Raw genomic sequence first — 18,874 nt, forward strand, 5'->3', positions numbered from 1 at the left:
TGTTCACTTTTTAAGGACATGGATACCCCTTTAATGCGTACATTTTGTCTCCGCTCTCTGTTTTCCATGTCTTCCTGTGCTGTGCGTATTGATTTTATGTCAGACTGCATGAGTTGCTGCTCCTCAGCTAGGTCAGCTTGTTTAACAGTTAGAGCATCCATCTTGTCTTCTAATGCCTGAGTGCGTTCCCCCAGCCCTGATATGTCTGCCCGGAGCTCCTGTACAGCAGATAGTATAACATTTTGTAGGGAGTCATGGAGGCTGTGGTAGTGTCTGTTTAGTGTTTGCTCCAGCAGGTCTGCTGTGAGAAGCTGCGTGTTCCCCCCTGCACTTGCCTGGTCAGAGAGCTGAGAGTCCTGTAGAGCTGCGTGGCCGGCGCCATCTTGGCTGGGAGGGGGGCGCAGGAACTTTTCCATGGTGCCCGCTGTAGAGGTGTTTTTCTGGGCCCCTTTGCCTGTCATAGGCTGCGGAGAAGGATGCGGAGGTCGTCCCGTGCCAAGCCGCCCGTTTGTGAGGCTGGGTAAGCGGAGGGAATCGCTGCTGGTGGCGGTGGAATACGGAGCTCCTCTCCTATGCGGCCATCTCCCGCGGCTCGCGCATGCGCCTCAAGTGAGACTCTTTTTTTATGTTAACTTTAGGTTCCCTTTAAGGGATTTAATTACTGTTAAATGTGTACTGATTGGGTAAAGCCATCAACGCTTGGATCTTGGTATATTACCATCATAATTGTATATGTGCATTATTAGGTTATGTGATTGCCACAAATCTCAGTAATGAATGTGAATGAGTCTTATGCATACAAAAAGCATGTCCAGAAATTCTCTGTACATGCTTCTTATGTGCAAGATGACAGGCATGCGGTGTGATCAATATAAGCTTATTAAGCATCCACTGCTTGTAAACCATTCACTTAGTGGGTGTATTACTCTGCTATGGGATCAAGGAAGTCCTATTTCTGGTTGAAGATTAAATAAATGCATATGCCTCTGAATTTGCTTTGTAATCTGGAACAGACAGAAATAAAAATACGTATGTACGGCAATTACTTTCTTGATGAAAACATGCAGTAAGACGCTAACTGATTCCTTTTTTCTTGAAGGCTGCCCAAAATAAACACAACTTCTTTGTACGTGATGGCTCTTTATTCATTTGTGAATCATGAACTTTAATATCATTTTTTATTAGCTAGGCAAATTCACATTTACAAGAAATTTAGCTTGGCAGTTGTTCAAAAGACACAGACATCATAATGATGTATAACAATTACTGATTGAAGTAAGTAATTAAGCCTATACAGCTTGCATCAGTACTGTTAATGCTCTACAGATTTGCGCATTCATCTTCACAAACAAACGTTTTAGCCATGGCCAAACCTCAGAAATATGTCCTGCAACAGGCTTAGCTGCTCCCTGAATTATGAGCATGGCCTATGGTGAGTGTAACAGTGGAGCACGTTCCCTTGACCAGTTCAACAATGGAGGCCGATGGAAAATACAGAGAAGACAAAAGAGCCTCATAAGCATTTGGTAGCTGGGAGAGTTCTGGATAGGAGAGGTGAGTGCCAGCTTTGGGCAATGTATTGCAGAAAAAACAGCTTTATTCTGAGGACTAGTAATGAACCAACTTGGTGCAGGGAAAGCTGTTTTTTCCTATCCAGAAATACATAATAAACTGCATTTTTTAATGTATTTATTTTCATATACAGTGAAATGGTGAAGCTCTATAACCAGACATATATGAGTTTATTCAAACTCATAGTAGGAGGACAGTCAAACTTAAAGAGTTAAATTGTTATTTTTACTTCACAGTTCGCTTCAGTAGTCTCAGTAGAGGTAAACCACCACATTCCTGTGGCAAAATGAGGGCTTTAGACCCTCCCAATTCCCCGGGGGAATATCCAGGGATCGCTTCCTGAAAGAGGCAGAGCTTTCTGCTGTTGCTCTGCCTCTACTGAGGTCAATCACTGTGGATCTCCTCCTCTCCCCGTCCCTCTCAGTCTTTTTTCACAGAGAGGGGCGGGGAGAGGCGGAGATCCGCGGGTAGATTGACTTCAGTAAAGGCAGGGCTACAGCTCAAAGCTCTGCCTCCCCAGGCAGCAAAATCAATGACTTTGAAAGTCATGGATGTTTGCCCCAGGATTTAGGGCGTATAAACCCCTCGTTTTGCCATGAGGATGCAGCAGTTTACATCTACTGAGACTCCTGAAGCTAACTAGCTGGTAAAAATAGTTGCTTCAGGGTCTCTTTAAGTCAAACATCTGATCTGCATGCCTGTTCAGGGTCTATGACTAAAACTAGTAGAGGCAGAAGATCAACAGAACCGCCAGGCAAGGGGCATTGTTTAAAAGGAAATAAATATGGCAGCCTCCATATGCCTCCCACTTTAGTTGTCCTTTAAAAAAAATTTGTGAATTCATATTATTATTCTTTTAAATCAGTGCTATATGAGTATTAAGGATAACTTTTTATGCCCATAAAATTATACAGTACAGTATTAGAAATATTAGTGGGCCTGATTGACAAAACTTTTCTGTTAAATTATATCACCTTATTTATTAACTCACGATTTATTTCTCCTTAAATTACTTAACATTTGATTTACCTCTCCTTATCTAACTTAACTTATGGTTTAGCTCTCCTTATTTGACATACCTCATGGTTTAGCTCTCATTATTTTACCTAACTTATGTTTTTGCTCTCCTTATCTGACATAACTCATGGTTTAGCTCTTCTTATTTGACATAACTCATGGTTTAGCTTTTCTTATTTGACATACAGTGGGATGCGAAAGTTTGGGCAACCTTGTTAATCGTCATGATTTTCCTGTATACATCGTTGGTTGTTACGATAAAAAATGTCAGTTAAATATATCATATAGGAGACACGCACAGTGATATTTGAGAAGTGGAATGAAGTTAATTGGATTTACAGAAAGTGTGCAATAATTGTTTGAAGAAAATAAGGCAGGTGCATAAATGTGGACACTGTTGTCATTTTATTGATTCCAAAACCTTTGGGCCTCTTTCACAGTACGACGTTGCGTTTCAGTGCGAAGTTAAGGTCGCACAACGCAGCCCAAACGCAATGCATATAGACTTTAACTTGGACGTTATTGTGCATTCTTTAACACTGCGTTAAGTGTTATGACGTCTTTCTTTATGCGTCTCTTGGTGCGCCGTTTTCGACGCAAAGTGATGACTATAAATTAAAATTAAGATTCACGTTATAAAAGTGATTACTTCAGATACTACAAATAAACAAAAATCCCCCCAAAAATATAAAAAAAAACAACTGGAGCATGCGCAATAACAAAATAAACACAAAACACGTGTATTTACGATGGAACGAAAACGGTGCATGCGTTACATAACAAAAAAAACATTACTGAGCATGTGCAACACAAATAACACAGCAGATTCATTGCTAAATGCACAGCATGCATCACTTTTTAATAACGCTACACGTTACACACAAAGGCAACATGTGCACTGTGAATGTCGCACAGACTTAGTATTGCTGTGTGTTAGTCTGCGTTGAAACATTTTCTAATGTGCGCATTTAATGTCGCACTGTGAAAGAGGCCTAGGAAGTAATTATTGGAACTCAAATTTGCTTGGTAAGCTCAGTTACCCCTGACCTACATACACAGGTGAATCCAATTATGAGAAAGAGTATTTAAGGAGGTCAGTTGTAAGTTACCCTCCTCTTTTAATTTTCTCTGAAGAGTAGCAACATGGGGGTCTCAAAACAACTCTCAAATGACCAGAAGACAAAGATTGTTCACCATCATGGTTTAGGGGAAGGATACAGAAAGCTGTCTCAGAGATTTCAGCTGTCTGTTTCCACAGTTTGAGGGAATGGAAGACCACAGGCTCAGTTTCAAGTTAAGGCTCGAAGTGGCAGACCAAGAAAAATCTCGGTTAAACAGAAGTGTTGATTGGTGAAAACAGTCAGAGTCAACCCACAGACCAGCACCAAAGACCTACAACATCATCTTGCCACAGATGGAGTCACTGTGCATCGTTCAACTATTCGGCGCACTTTACACAAGGAGATGCTGTAAGCAAGAGTGATGCAGAGGAGGCCTTTTCTCCGCCCACAGCACAAACAGAGCCGCTTGAGGTATGCTAAAGCACATTTGGAAAAGCCAGCTTCATTTTCGAATAAGGTGCTGTGGAGTGTGGACTGGAGAAACTAAAATTGAGTTATTTGGGCATAACAAGGGGTGTTATGCATGGAGGAAAAACAACACAGCATTTCAAGAAAAACACCTGCTACCTACAGTAAAATATGGTGGTGGTTCCATCATGCTGTGGGGCTGTGTTGCCAGTGCAGGGACTGGGAATCTTGTTAAAGTTGAGGGACACATAGATTCCAAAAGAGGCGACATGTAAAGGACAGCTAGTGTTATTATTATGTTAAATATGAACTGTATGAAGGACATGACACACAGGGCTGATTCATTAAGACAGGTGTAAAGAAAACAAACAGAAGTGATGCAGTTGCTGAGGCCAAACAATCAGATTTCAGCTGCTGAATGAAACCAGTATTTCTGACCATCTGCTCTAAGCAACTGCTTCAATTTCAAAAACTGACTTCCAGGTTATGTGAGGTCAGATAGTAGTCTGTAAGTATGACCAGTACCTACAATCTAGTAAATAAGTGCACAGACAATATCAAAAGCAAAAACAATAATCCCCAAAGTAGCAAAACAAGCAATCATCAATCTATTGATGCAAATCCTCAACTTGTATAGGAAACTACAGACCACTCACCACACACTGCCTTGGCACCAGAATACCGATATTTTACACTGGCATCTATTAGGATGATGCAGCCACTTTGGAAGAAATAGGATGATGCAGTCACAATGGAAGAAATAGGATGATGCAGTCACAATGGAAGAAATACTGTAGAATAGTGTTGGTGGTTCAGAACCTGAACACACATTCAGAACCATTTCAGCGCGGAACAGTGGAACCGGGTGCATTCATTTAAATCTTTGTCCTACCAATGTGGAAGAGGGAAGTATCAGAGTATCAGAGTTAAATGAATGCAATCCGTCCTGTTCCATGTTGAAATGGTGCTGAATGTGTGTTAGGTTCTGAACCACGTGGTGTTACATTCAGACAACAACACTACTGTAGGATTTTGTAGACACATTGGAAGCAATAGGATAATACAAACTGTAAGAAATAGGATGATGCAGACACATTGGAAGAAATGGGATGATGCTGAAAATTGGAAGAAATGGGATGATGCAGACACACTGGCAGAGACTGGCTAATGCAGTAACACTGGAAGGAATAGAATGATGTAGTAACACCAGAAGAAATAGGATGACACAGGCATACAGAAAGAAATAGGATGATGCAATCACATTGGAAGAAATGGGACAATGCAATCACATTGGATGGAATGGGGTGCAGCAGTAACATTGGAAGAAATAGGATGGTGCAATCACATTGGAGGAAATAGGGCAACACAGTCTCATTGGAAGAAATGGGATGATGCAATAACATTGGAAGATATAGGATGATGCAGTGACATCAGAAGAAGTAGGATGATGCCATCAGACTGGGAGAAATGGGATGATGCAGGCACATTGGAAGAAGCTGAATGATGTAGTCACATTGGAAGAAATGGGACAATGCAATCACATTGGATGGAATGGGATGATGCAATAACATTGGAAGATATAGGATGATGCAGTGACATCAGAAGTAGTAGGATGATGCCATCAGACTGGGAGAAATGGGATGATGCAGGCACATTGGAAGAAGCAGAATGATGTAGTCACATTGGAAGAAATGGGATAATGCAGTCACACTGGAAGAAATAGAAAAATGCAGTAACATTGGAAGAAATGGGATGATGCAGACACATTGGAAGAAATAGGATGATGCAGACACATTGGAAGAAATGGGATGATGCAGTCACATTGGAAGAAATAGGATGATGCAGACACATCAGAAGAAGTAGGCTGATGTAGACACAATGGAAGAAATGGGATGATGCAGACACAATGGAAGAAATGGGATGATGCAGTCACATAAGTGAACACGTGTATAATAACAGGAGCATACTGTATTCTGATTACAACCATTGCGTGACACAGCGTGATGTGAAGGTGAGGGCCCAGACAGTTGCCTGTCCTGTGGACTATATCTGGCTCATAGCTGCACTACTTTCCACTGCCAACAACTATTAAATAAATCACAGCAGACATATAGTGCAGATGAGGTAATTAAACTGGCTCCTGTGGGTATCGCGTGATCTTTGAATTCTTTTTATTTAAAAAAAATCAGCTTCTTCTGCATTCTTCTATGCAATTAACAAAAGTAATTTATGGCATGATATTCTACCACCTTATTAAAGCACTAATAGAATTTATAATTGCCTGTCTATAAATTAGGACTATTGCTGAATACTGAGATATTTGCTCTATAGCATGTGTAAGTAAACAATACAAACGAAGACGACTTAAAATGCCATCAAATCCCTACTTAATTAAATCCTTCCACATACATCCGTTGTACGGGTAAATGCAGTAGGAACACTGATATTTCAGAAGAAAGGCAGGCATTTTAGCTAATCTGAGATTTTTTCAGCTTCCGAGCTTCATAAATTAGAGCATGTTTTTGAATGGTCTCTGAAAAGTCCTGGATCATTTCCATTCTACTCACGGCCTCCCTGCTCTCTATACAGCATACAGATCATTAAGAACTACAAAGCAATCAAGTAATGTGCGTCTGATGAAATTACTCTATCAATGTATTGTGTTTCTCGTCACCCCATCCCCCCCACTCCTCGCAAACACAGAGGCCTAGTGTAATTCTCAAATCACAATGACCACTACGAAGGAGAAAGAAGAAATTTGTAATTAAAAATAAACTTAACTAATCTTCACCAAAGTATTATTTCAGCCACATTTTATGCATTTACAAATTGAAGACTAAAGATCAATAAACTTAAAACTGTTTACCTTTATTTTGAGAGTTAATTGGTTAATTAATAGCTCACTGTATTTGCTGTTGCATTGCTGCAGCTTATTTTTTCAGTTATTTTAAGCAAAGTATATAGAAGCTTTCAAAAATGTTGGCATGTAACCCATAGCCTGCATATCTTTGAAAGATAATAATGCCTGGATACATTTTTTTCCCACAAAAATAGTAGACATGTAGCATGAGCCCAGTCTTTCAAACATACAGGTAAGTTTTGAGCTGCTGTTGGGAAGTGTCCCTAAGGTAACCATAGTAATACATAGAAGAAGGCACTCCACAGGCTGGAACTTGCGTTCACATATAATAGCAATGTCAGCACACTGCATGATTCGGGCTCTGTCCTTCCTTAGGTTGCAGAGGCTCTCCTGAGAAGTAAGGATTAGGCCACAACAGGAGCTGACAATCTATCTGTTGTTTAGCCTAAGCTAACCATACACATGGCAATGTTCTAGGCCAATTTGATTATTATGACTGAATATGTCAGTGATCTACTGACTCCAACATGTCAAATTTTGATAAACTTTTGAATGACTACAGACAGTTCATCTTCTGTATCCAGGAACAGTGGTACTTGTTTAAAGCGGAATATAACCCTGCATTTCAACTTTGCTCTAAAACATTATTTACAGCATATTATATGCAAAAAGCATTTTTTTTTTTACTAGACCAGCATTGGAAGGGTTAAACACAGAGGTTTTAAGTTCCGTGCAGACATTCAGATGGTTACATTCTATTTAGTTAGTGTGTAACTGTTTATCAATAGATACATCTCTTTGGCTGTCCTCCAAGCTCCTTCTCAGTGAGAGAGATGAGTCATAATAAACACATATTTGTAAACAAAAAGTATCTAACTCAAGTTCGGATTCGGTTGCAGAAATCTCTAGGGACTTTAAAGCCCTGTGTAACCCTTCCAATGCTGGTCTAGTAAAAAAAAAATGCTGGTTGCATATAATATACTGTAAATAATGTTTTAGAGCAAAGTTGAAATGCAGGGTTATATTCCGCTTTAAGGGAAGAGTAGATACCATACACTTGCAGATGGCCAGTAGATTTGACTATCTAAATCTTACTCTGATCAAATCTGATCTATTGCTGCCAGTGTACTGTACACAGATTTTCAATAGATTTCAGCATGAAATCTATTGGAACTCTGTGCAGCAGTCTCTGCTGCTGGATCCCCCCAGGTCTTTCCCATGTAATGTGTACCCCCTTCCCCCAGGTTCCTGATGAGTGTGCTTAGCTCAACTGTCCGCAGCCATGCTCATCCTGTGTTTTCTCTCCATTGCTGCTGGTGTGCCTGTACCCTTTGACTTTGTGGCATGTGCATGACCTCATGCATTCCGTCATGTCACATAGTACAGGCACCTGGCGGCAATGTAGAGAAGACACAGGACGAGCGCGAACGTGTACTGGTGAGCTTAAGCACCACTTTTACACTCACTATGAGCCAGGGGTAAACATTACATATGTCAGACATTGGGAAATTGAACACCGCTACACACCTGACAGAGCCCTTTAAAGCAAGATCATGCCAGCTCACCAGATGAATCGTTTTGATGGATTTCAGCTGGCCATGTTGCAGCATAGATTTGATCATTTAGATTTTGATTATTAATGCTGAAATCGTGTAATGTATAGGGGCTTTAATTGGGGGAGCAGCAGAGGACCAAAAAACACATACTGTAGCTTTGTACTGCATCAAGCATGTAGAGATGGTTAATGAGATGCAGACAATGTGGGCTTGCATTCTGATTTCATGCACTCGATATGCAACTTAAAAATTGGAGCAATCAACATGGTTTAATCTCAAGCTGCATACAATTTTGCATGAAATTTTAATGCAAGTCAGATGTATTTGAGTTTCATTGATCATCTATGGTTGACTGCACTTTAAATCCATCCAATTTTACTGCACTTTATACCCATCCAAAGTTAATCAGATTTATACTAAAATCTGATTGGGACTGACCAGCACAAAGATTTCTGATTTGATAGTGATCAACTGCTTGCCAGATCTGGTGGATATCAACTCATATATAGATAACATTACTCCAGCTCCACACTTAGGCCTCAATTCACTAAGCTTATCTCCTGTCTTTAATAACTCTTCTAGAGTTGTTACCATGGTGATAAGGCATGTAGTATTCAGGAAACATTTTACCTCAGGCAAACCTAAAGTTAACTCTTCTGTCTTTAAGTTAACTCTTTAATCCTTAAAATAACTCCAGAGTTAAAGACAGGCTGTTCATTAACTGCGTGTAAAAATAACTACAGAGGAGGTAAATTAACTATAGAGGAGGTAAATTAACTACAGAAGAGGTAACGTAAGGAATGAAGAGATAAGATAACTCTCTTACTAGTGGAGGTAAGTTTTCTCTTGCCTTATTATCTCCAGCATGATCTTAGTGAATTGAGGCCTTAGTCTTGACTGCTAATCAGCCAATGTGAGCATAACTCTGAGGGTGTAAGGAAGGTGAGTGGACCTCATGCTCCGCTCCCTTCACATGGCTGCAATTGCTGTAATAGTGTATGCTGGAATCTGATTCAATAAACCCACATAACGTCACCTTGAGGACCCTTTCACACTGGAGCAGTGCAGTATTTTTACCACACCCCACCACTGGGCAATGAAAGTCTATGGAGACTTTCATACTGCCCCGTTATGGCATGACGCAAGTGCCATTTTTGTCGCATCCCAGACACAGGTCCAGAACTACATTAAGGCGCATCTTCTGCAGTGATTCGCAGCGATCTGCGTCAGGCCGGAAGTCAAGTTAGTCTATGGGGATGCAGGGATTTAAAAAAATTACCGTAGCAACGTTGCGGCACATGCGTGGAAGCGCATTTTTACAATACGCTTCTGTGCACTTCCGCATACTCCGAAGCAGGAACCGACCGGACGCGCGTGTCAATTACTGCTCGGCCCAATGCCAGATGGGGAACACTGCATAGTAACACAGTATTTCCTAAAGGCCTGTTTCTGGCAGTGCTATGTGGTGCAGCGGAAGTGACGCACCGCATCGCTGCCGCCAGTTTACAGTGTGAAACTAGCCTCAGTGACCAATTCTGCTTCTTTGATTTACACTGGCCCAATGTCTGCCTTCCACTATTTACGGAGCACATCAGAAACTGTGACATAAGATTCAAGCTATTGGATGTGGTCAGAGTGCCACACATTTCGTTGCCTCTTCTTGTTTGTACGCATAGTGGTCATCTTTTAGCCTGTTATAAGCACTAATAAGGGGCAGAAAACATATAAATTACAGATATTTGTAAAAAAAAAAAAAAGAAAAAAAGAAAGTTAGCTGAATCTAAAAGGGACTAATTTTATACATTAATAAGTTATTGGGTTGCAGACAGTTTCCTAAAGATTTTCCACACTGCAATAAGGTCAACATTCCATATTTGGGGAACATCACATTACATGTGTCTCTGTTTCTTTACTTGTGACCCAAAATGACTTCCTTGTTATGTGGTTTTAGGAGAGCTCAGGGAATCTCCTCTGCATGATCACCACTAAACCTCCCCAGTGTCCCCAAGTTTCACACCCTTCTTCCCAGTGAACTGATCACTAACTAAATCAGCCATATTAAAAAACACAACAAAACTGACATGCAGCTTTAAGGCTCCGTTCACATCACAAACGCGGATGGCCACGCATGCGGAACGCAACGCATGCGAACGCACGCCATCCGCGTTTGTGTGCATTGCGTGGCTGATCCCAACACTGAAAAGTGAATGGGACAGCCACGCATTTTTACAAAAAATGCGTGCAGCATGCGTTCCCGGACCGCACAGCTCTGGAACGCATGCAGTGTGAACATCAGACATTGCACTCTATGCAATGTCTGATGTTGTGCGTGTCGGCCACCTGCACGCGTTTCCAAAACGCGGCTGGAAATGCGTGCAGTGTGAACGGCGCCTAAAAAAAAAAAGAAGGGTGAGATCCAAGGAAACTGCCATATCTAATTCCTTTTAAACAATACCATTTGCCTGGCAGTGCTGCTGATCTTTCTGACACCTGATCTGCATGCTTGTTCAGGGTCTATGTCTTAAAGTATTAGTGACAGAGGATCAGCAGGACAGCCAGGTAATTTGGATTATTTAAAAGGGAATAAACATGTTAGGTTCCATATTCTTCTCACCTCAGGTTCTCTTTAAGCTCCTTATTCACACCAGATGAAATTCAGCTGAGGGCAGCCCCCACCATTCATGCATAGCAACAGAACAGGCCGCAGTGCTAGCTTGTAGGCTAGTGACGCGCCTGTCAACCTCGGCTCTACGATGTCACCAGAGAGATCGGTACTGATCCCAACTGGGCAACATTGATCTTACGTTATAAGACTATAGTCAGCAGTATTCAGATGGTAATTATGAAAACTAACTCACAGGAAATAACACAGTTTGAGGTCATCTAAAAAAAATTTGTCTCTGTCTTTAAGCAAGAATCAGATTCAAACAGCATAATATCCTACCTGAAGAAAGAGTGTATCTAGAAGATGTTATTTCAACAATATGCTTTTGGATTTTAAGCTGGAAAAGGTGACTGAAATTACACTTTAAAGTAAACCTGTGTGTATTATGATAGTGATAAAGTGATGAGGTAACTGAAAAGTATACCTAGGGTCTTCACGTATCCATAGAGTACACCGTTGGCACCTGAGTTTGTGGGACCTCCGGTGTCCAAATACCTATTATAATAGCTTCTGAAGCTTTGATTTTTATTTATGTATGCCTCAGTTCCTAATAGGAAGGTACTGGATGAAGAAAGTTTGGTGCTTATAGATTTAGCTTTATGGTGAGATTTACTTGAGAGTCTAATGCCAGGAAAATGTTTTAATTTTGAAAAATGGGAAATTGGGTTCGACAATGTTAGAAGTGTTTACAATTGTTGACACCGTGATAGGGAATGCAAAGATTACAGATGCACTGGGGACAAAAGCCAGAGGGCCCACCTAGTGTATTCCTCACTTGTGGCATTAGATCTTTACTGCTGCAAGTGCTGCAAATTCCCATTGGGACTTATGACTCTGTAGCTTTGTCACTTATTGACAGAGCAGCTGACTTACCCCAAGGAGCTTGTAAGTGTCTATAGGAGGTGTTAACCTATTATCACACCGTGAATTTCTGAGGGTCCCAGTGCTAGTTTGGTGGTCAGGAGGAGGATGTGGGAAGTCTTTGAAGGATCCTCTTGGAGAGCTTTTGGAGGACACAAAGGTAAGTATATACATTTGACATCTATGGATTTCAGAGGTTTGCTTTAAAGCTCCCTGTCACAATCAAGCATACTGGTGGGCCACTGAGATCACAACAGTCCATGGCTGAGCACACCCATCATTGCCCTCACAAGCAAGCTAAGGGAACCTTTCACACAAACCCTAAGTGATGGTTCCATCCATGCTACTGTGCATGTGCAAGCTGGTCTGCGCCTACACAGCGCACCCTCGCTTGTCCTTGTATGGCACCGGGGCCATGAGCTTTGGGGGCCCAGATCTGGAATGGTGAACGGGGTGGAGATGGGGGAAGCCTCTTGAGGATCCAGGGGTTTCCCTCTGTCAAGGTAAGTATCATAATTTCTCTCCTTACATTGTCTCAGGTTTACTTTAAGGCTCCTCTAAACATCCTGAAATAAATATAATTATGCTAAGTTCACACTATGTACACTGCATAACGTCCACACTATAACAAGGGGGTAATGGTTTACACACTCTGTACATTAGAATGAGTACGTTATCTTTATAGCAATTGCCGTCCGGAAACACCCTGTAGGAAGTGTACTAGGATAAATGTGTACATGCCAATACAATTGCATATGCAGTGCATTCACTGACCAATCCATACAGTTGTGACACGTTTATGTAAAAATCTGATGGAGTATGGGACCACTCCACCAGACCCCTGACCACCAGTCAGTCTTATGACTGATACTAGTTGTATACTAGATAACTATAAACAGGGGCGTTGCTAGGATCCTAAGAGATCAGGGGCACTTTTGGGCACTTCAGCCCGGAAAGTGGGTGTGGCCACGCACCAGAATGTGGGTGTGGTCATGGGTGGAGCCAAATTTACATGAACTTAGTTTCAAAGTATTTTATTGATGTTTGCATAATGAAACTTTTAGCATACAAGAACGCACATTATACATCATATTGTTTGCACATGAACTTAACAGCGGTCTAAGTAGGCCTGCCCATCAAAATGTTGGATGAAGCCCCCCTCCTCTCCATTAATACAAAAAAAAAATGCAGCATACCACATACATAGGCAGTGTCACCTAAGCATTACTAGGCATAGTTACCTGGCTTCTGGGCTGGCTGGCTGGTCTGGCTTTCTGATGAGCGGCCGGGCTGGCCTCCCGCCAGGTTGTCTGGCAGTTCCCCCATAGCATTCCCTGACCTTCGAGTGGACCCCCTCCCATGCTCCCATGGGCCTCCCACTGAGGCACCACAACTCCCAGCATGCCCCCATAGAAGAACCACAGCTCCCTGCATGCCCCCATAAAGGCATCACAGCACCCAGCATAGCACCACAGCAACCAAAATGCCCACAACGAGGTGCCACATCAACCAGCATACCCCGATTGATGCACCACAGCTCCCAGCATGCCCACCATTGAGACACCACAGCTGACTCTGCCTGGGGGACATTAGGGTCACCCCAGAAAAGATCCAGGGCATGTACCACTGATCTTTGGGGCTAGCAACGCCCCTGACTATAAACACAGAATAGTTGCTTTCATAAAAGTATGCAACAACATCCTACATATCTATTAACAAAACTGAAAAATGATGATCCAGGTATGCTATTCATAAAAGTATGCAACAATATCCTACATATCCAATAACAAACAGTAAAATGATGATCCAGGGATGCTACGTGATTGTTGTTTGGAATAAGAGTCCCACACCCGCCTTGAAGTTTATTAGCCCACATTTTCACCAGCTCTTAGCTCACCAGGACCTCCCAATAAACAGGATAGTGTTTCTGTTTTTGTTTTGTTTTTTCTACTGTTTGAACTCAATAAAGAAATGTTTTTCTTCATTCAGTCTATGCCACACACTTACTGCTCTTAGGACACGATCATTGCCTAATATATAAACACATCAGATAAAATCATCATCCCCAGAGGGGGATTATGCCTAAAAACCTTGTATTTGGGTATCTGGAGTGAGAACCAGTGATCTCCTTCTGCCATACCCTCACCTCAACCATCATTAATTGACCTCTCATAGACTTGAATCAATGTTTTTCACTCAGGTCATTGTCCCTTTAAACTGACCTTATTAGCACAATGTTCACCAAAGCATCTCCCTTGCTAGGAGACAGTGATTTTCTTTTTACAGCATTAGAATTTAGCTGGAATGCTCAAGAATATCAAGTGTACCGATGGGAAGTGTGTTTTATACTAGGATTGCTAGCAGTGGTTTGTTGCATTGCATTGCCTAGGCTGCATGAGAGGAAGAATCTAAGCATCAAAGTAGCACTGAAGCACTACTGTAATAGAATGTGCATGACATTGTTCCTGCGTTATTATGCTTATTCGCTAGGTCATTGCAGTGCTATGATAATGTGCAAAGTGCTGTCACACACAGCAACCAATGAGAATCCCCCTTCATTGATCTCACCACAGTAAGCTGTCTTTTCAATTCTGTACTCAATAAGCCCATCTCAACTCCATTCTGTAATGTATAAGAGGCATCTATCAAACATATCAATAAAAATAACATAGCCTCAATTGCACAAATTGTACACTTTATCAGTAATGAAATCTGCTAAATCCACGATTTATTCTAAGTCCTATCAGCTTTGTTGAAATCTAATCACTTTTATAACTCTGCTACTGCAATTTTTTATCAGATGCTTTCAGTTCACTACTTCTGAAGCTATCCTATGACAGCACAGTAATTATAAATGATTACACGCTATGTCTAACAATTATCAATTCGCCAGTTTCATGGCAACATAAAGCCTTCTATAAAAGAGCGAATCCCCTTGTCAAATGCACTTATTGTAATGGAAGTTAAATTAATTGTCCCAGAAGCATCTTCATTGTTTCACACTGAAAAAAGAATCATGCATGGTCACATGCAGCAAATATAAAAGTGGGTTACTGTGTTAGCTGCTTGCTAGGCTGTTGTAACAAGCCGAAGATTCATGCATGTTTGGATCCAGCAGTAATGGCAGAGTAGACAAGCAACATGCAACTGCATGATTCCCATTTGAGGCTTATTGAGTTAGGGAATGAATAAAAAAAAAGGACAACCAAGGACCTTGACGTTGTACAGAGAGAATTATGCTATATATCAGATTATATAATAAGCAATTCATCTACTAAAAAAATGTCTTGTCCTGCTTCTCTCATTTATTTCCTTGTCTGAAAATCAAATCCCATTACAATTCAGGGAAAGTTCATAAATCCTGGCATACCCTTGACCCCTGCTTTCTTTCTTTTTTTCCAGTTAGAGCCACAATTCATTAAAATGTTAGTGGTGGAGAGTGGGCTATGTATCGGTTAGTAATAACCTTATAAACTCCCACAGAAATGGAGACAATCTTGCCTGCATATTTGTAAGTTAACAACTTCCTCCTTGTAAGCTGATCTGTAACAAGTTGCAATGATCAACACATCATCAAGTATGCTGTGTTTTACAATAAGCCTCCTGTTTAGCTATGGTTAAACTTTACATTCCTGTTTTATTACTCCTACACATCAAAATGTATCAAATAAAATATCACAGCCTGTTTTCTCAGTATCGAGACCAAGGGATAAGCATTATTTGTTAATAATGTGCTACCAAAACATACAGATAAGTTAATAGGTTCTAGCCAAATTCTGTCTTCTATAATAGGGACATAAGACTATGACTATAGTAGGGATTAGATTGTGTGTTCCTCTAAGAGACAATGACATAACTATGTACTCTGTAAAGTACTGCAGAAGATGTCAGTGCTGCTATATAAAGGCATAATATTAATGTGGTAGGACATTACACTATAATTATGACAAGGATTAGATTGTGAGCTCCTCTGAGGAAAGTCAGTGACATTACTATTTACTCTGTAAAGTGCTGCAGAATATGTCAGTGCTATATAAATACATAATAATAGGTAGAACATTAGACTATGACTAAGGTAGGGATTAGAGTGTGAGCTCCTCTGAGGACAGTCAGTGACATGACTATTTATTCTGTAAAGTGCTGCAGAATATGTCACTGCTGTATAAATACATAATAGTATGGTAGAACATTAGACTATGACTATGGTAGGGATTAGATTGTGAGCTCCTCTGAGGACAGTCAGGGACATGACTATTCACTCTGTAAAGTGCTGCAGAAAATGTTAGTGCTATATAAACAGTAACATAATACTAATAATAATAATAGTGTAGAACTTAAGACCATGCCTATGTTAGGGATTAGACTGTGAGCTCCTCTGAGGACTGTCAGTGAAATGACTATGTACTCTGTAAAACACTGCAGAAGATGTCAACACCATATAAATTCATAATCATAATGATTGCAGTAATCAGAAGTTGTATTCTGCTCTCATACCTCTGTTTAGCTATACATTACAAATAGTGTGATTACAAGTCTTGACATGAGTGTTTTAGACTGACTTTTCTGCTGCTAGTTCCTTCTCTAGTTCCCTCTTTGAGTCACTCAAATCGATTCAGAGCTTGGTAAAGCACCCAAAAAAACTAATCATGATCCAACAGCAAAAGGGAGGAGGAGAATTCTTATGTATTTGCATTACTGCTTTCCTAAGGGGCCCTGCGTGTTCAGATTTTAGATCAACTGCCAGCCTGTGCTGGCATACTGGAAACTGTGCCATTTATCCTCCACATTGCCTTACAGCCACACATTTCACTTACAGTTACTACCTCCTAATGGAAACAGCACGAATATACAGAAAATGATCTGTACTCAGCAGAGCGATGGTTGTACAAAAAAACAGGTTTGAATGGGTCAGAAACACAAGTAAGGATAAATACTTCCAGCTAGAAGATATAATTGTTCCCAGAAAAAAAATAAAAACTCACTTCATTGCATCCTTGCTGCCAATAGGTGGGGCCCACAACAAGCTTTTGGCCGCTCACCGGTTCCTCTAAGAGGAAATCCGCACACATCTATTGCTTCGCTATTTTTTTTTCCTCCCTTTCTGTCTGCAAGCATTTGTGTCCCACAAAGACTGAACACTGCAGCCCAGGCACATGAATGCAGCCTTTTGTGAGCATCCCTTTAGCCTCAGTGCTTGCCTGTACAGTGCTGCATGCCATGATGTGAAGGGCAGCAGATTCCCCGAGCACAGTCACACCTGTCACCAAATCAACTCTTCAAATTCAACCTGACAGTTTGTAGACTTGTAGGAGGCACTACACCACTCATACACTGCCTTCCAAAAAGCACCAGGCCAAATGGGCATTTACTATAAAGCTACATAAGCCATCTACATAAGGCATGGCTTTTTAAGCACACTATAAATCTGTCAGAAACACCTGTATGATTTCCAGATTCTCTTTTTGCTGGTAATACATACGAGCATAATACATAGAGTGGGTATCAATTGCTAGCAAGTATGATGGATGCAACACACTTCAATCTAGAACTATGTGGATGGGATTATTGCAACATTACACTCACAATGCATTGAAAATGACACAGGGATCACATCACACACACAGCATGTTCAGAGTTACTGCAAGGCAATACGGCATGAGAATATAAATGATGTGGGGGATCTTACCGATGTGGATGATTGAATCTGATCTGGAGTCTGCCCTAGTACCGTCCCAAGATACAGTCCAGAAGACGGACAGATAGACCGCGGCATGCAAAATGTCCATCTTCTTCTCTGACTGCTGACCACAAATCAGATCTTCATGAGAAGTCTGGGAACAGTGTGGAGAGTTGGACAGATCTCTGAAGAGTTTAATCCCTGTGTGGCTGTAAGGTAAAATATGGAAGCATTTGGGGGGGATCAACCAGGACGGATCGACGGGGAGGGGAAGGTCTGTCGACCAAAGATAGAAAATTCACTTCCTTGATGCAAAACCCAAAAGCACAAGACTCGATCCTCGGAGTGTGAATGTAATATCCAGCAGGCATCCAAAGCTGAGCATCACAATGATTTCATATGCACCGCAGAAAATCCTCCATAGAGCCGCATATACTAGAGCAGACAAACTGCAGGAAATGACAGTAATCCTTCAGGATCCTAGTGCAGATCTAGCTCACAGTATAACCCCTTTTTTAAGATTACAAGGGAGCAAATAACCCAGGCATACACACGCACAAGTACTGGCTGCAAAAAGCCCTGGCTTCATGCATCTTCTATTGAGCGGTGTGTGACAAATGTGCTTGGGAATACATCAGCAGCACCCAGCTGGAAAAGTAAAGAGCTGCTGCATGTATTTTCAGCTTCCACTAGGACAGGCACTGGGATAATGAGGGAATCCTGATAGCATCCAGATGAAGTGAAGGCTGATCCTCAAACAGGTTGAGAGTGCAGTTTAGATGCCTCGATAGGAGCAGGTTGTCTGATGGGGAGCAGAGCAGTGCTGGATAACAGAACGCTCCCAGATCTCAGAACAGCAGCAGCAGACAGGCAGCCAGCACGTTGCCTAGAAATGAATCACCTAGGAGAAGCAGGGAAATACAGAGAGGAGATAAGAGTACCATCAAAGCCAGGGAGAGAGGCAGAAACTGAGAGCTGGAGAGGCATCTAGCTCCTCCCTCCCTAGCCCTATCTGCAATACAAGGGGAAAAAAGACACAGCTCCCAAGTTCTCACTTGGCCTTTGAAGACAGAGGATGGATGAGGCTATGCATGGTGCATTCTGGAAATAGAAGACAGAGGATGGAAGAGAGAATGC

The 18,874-nt window shown here is 41.4% G+C and overlaps 1 protein-coding gene across 1 annotated transcript in view; it reads right to left on the reverse strand.

Moving 5' to 3' along the window:
- Window positions 1-18,579, reverse strand: part of LOC137547425 (glutamate receptor ionotropic, delta-2-like) — a 411,282-nt gene extending 392,703 nt beyond the window's left edge. Inside the window, exon 1 of the mRNA XM_068271008.1 lies at window positions 17,747-18,579. Coding sequence (XP_068127109.1) covers window positions 17,747-17,846 — 100 coding nt within the window. The 5' untranslated portion in view covers window positions 17,847-18,579. The remainder of the gene's footprint in view (window positions 1-17,746) is intronic.
- Between the last annotated feature and the right edge of the window lie 295 nt (window positions 18,580-18,874).

This window comes from Hyperolius riggenbachi, chromosome 1 (genome assembly GCF_040937935.1).
Source record: "Hyperolius riggenbachi isolate aHypRig1 chromosome 1, aHypRig1.pri, whole genome shotgun sequence".
NCBI lineage: Eukaryota > Metazoa > Chordata > Amphibia > Anura > Hyperoliidae > Hyperolius > Hyperolius riggenbachi.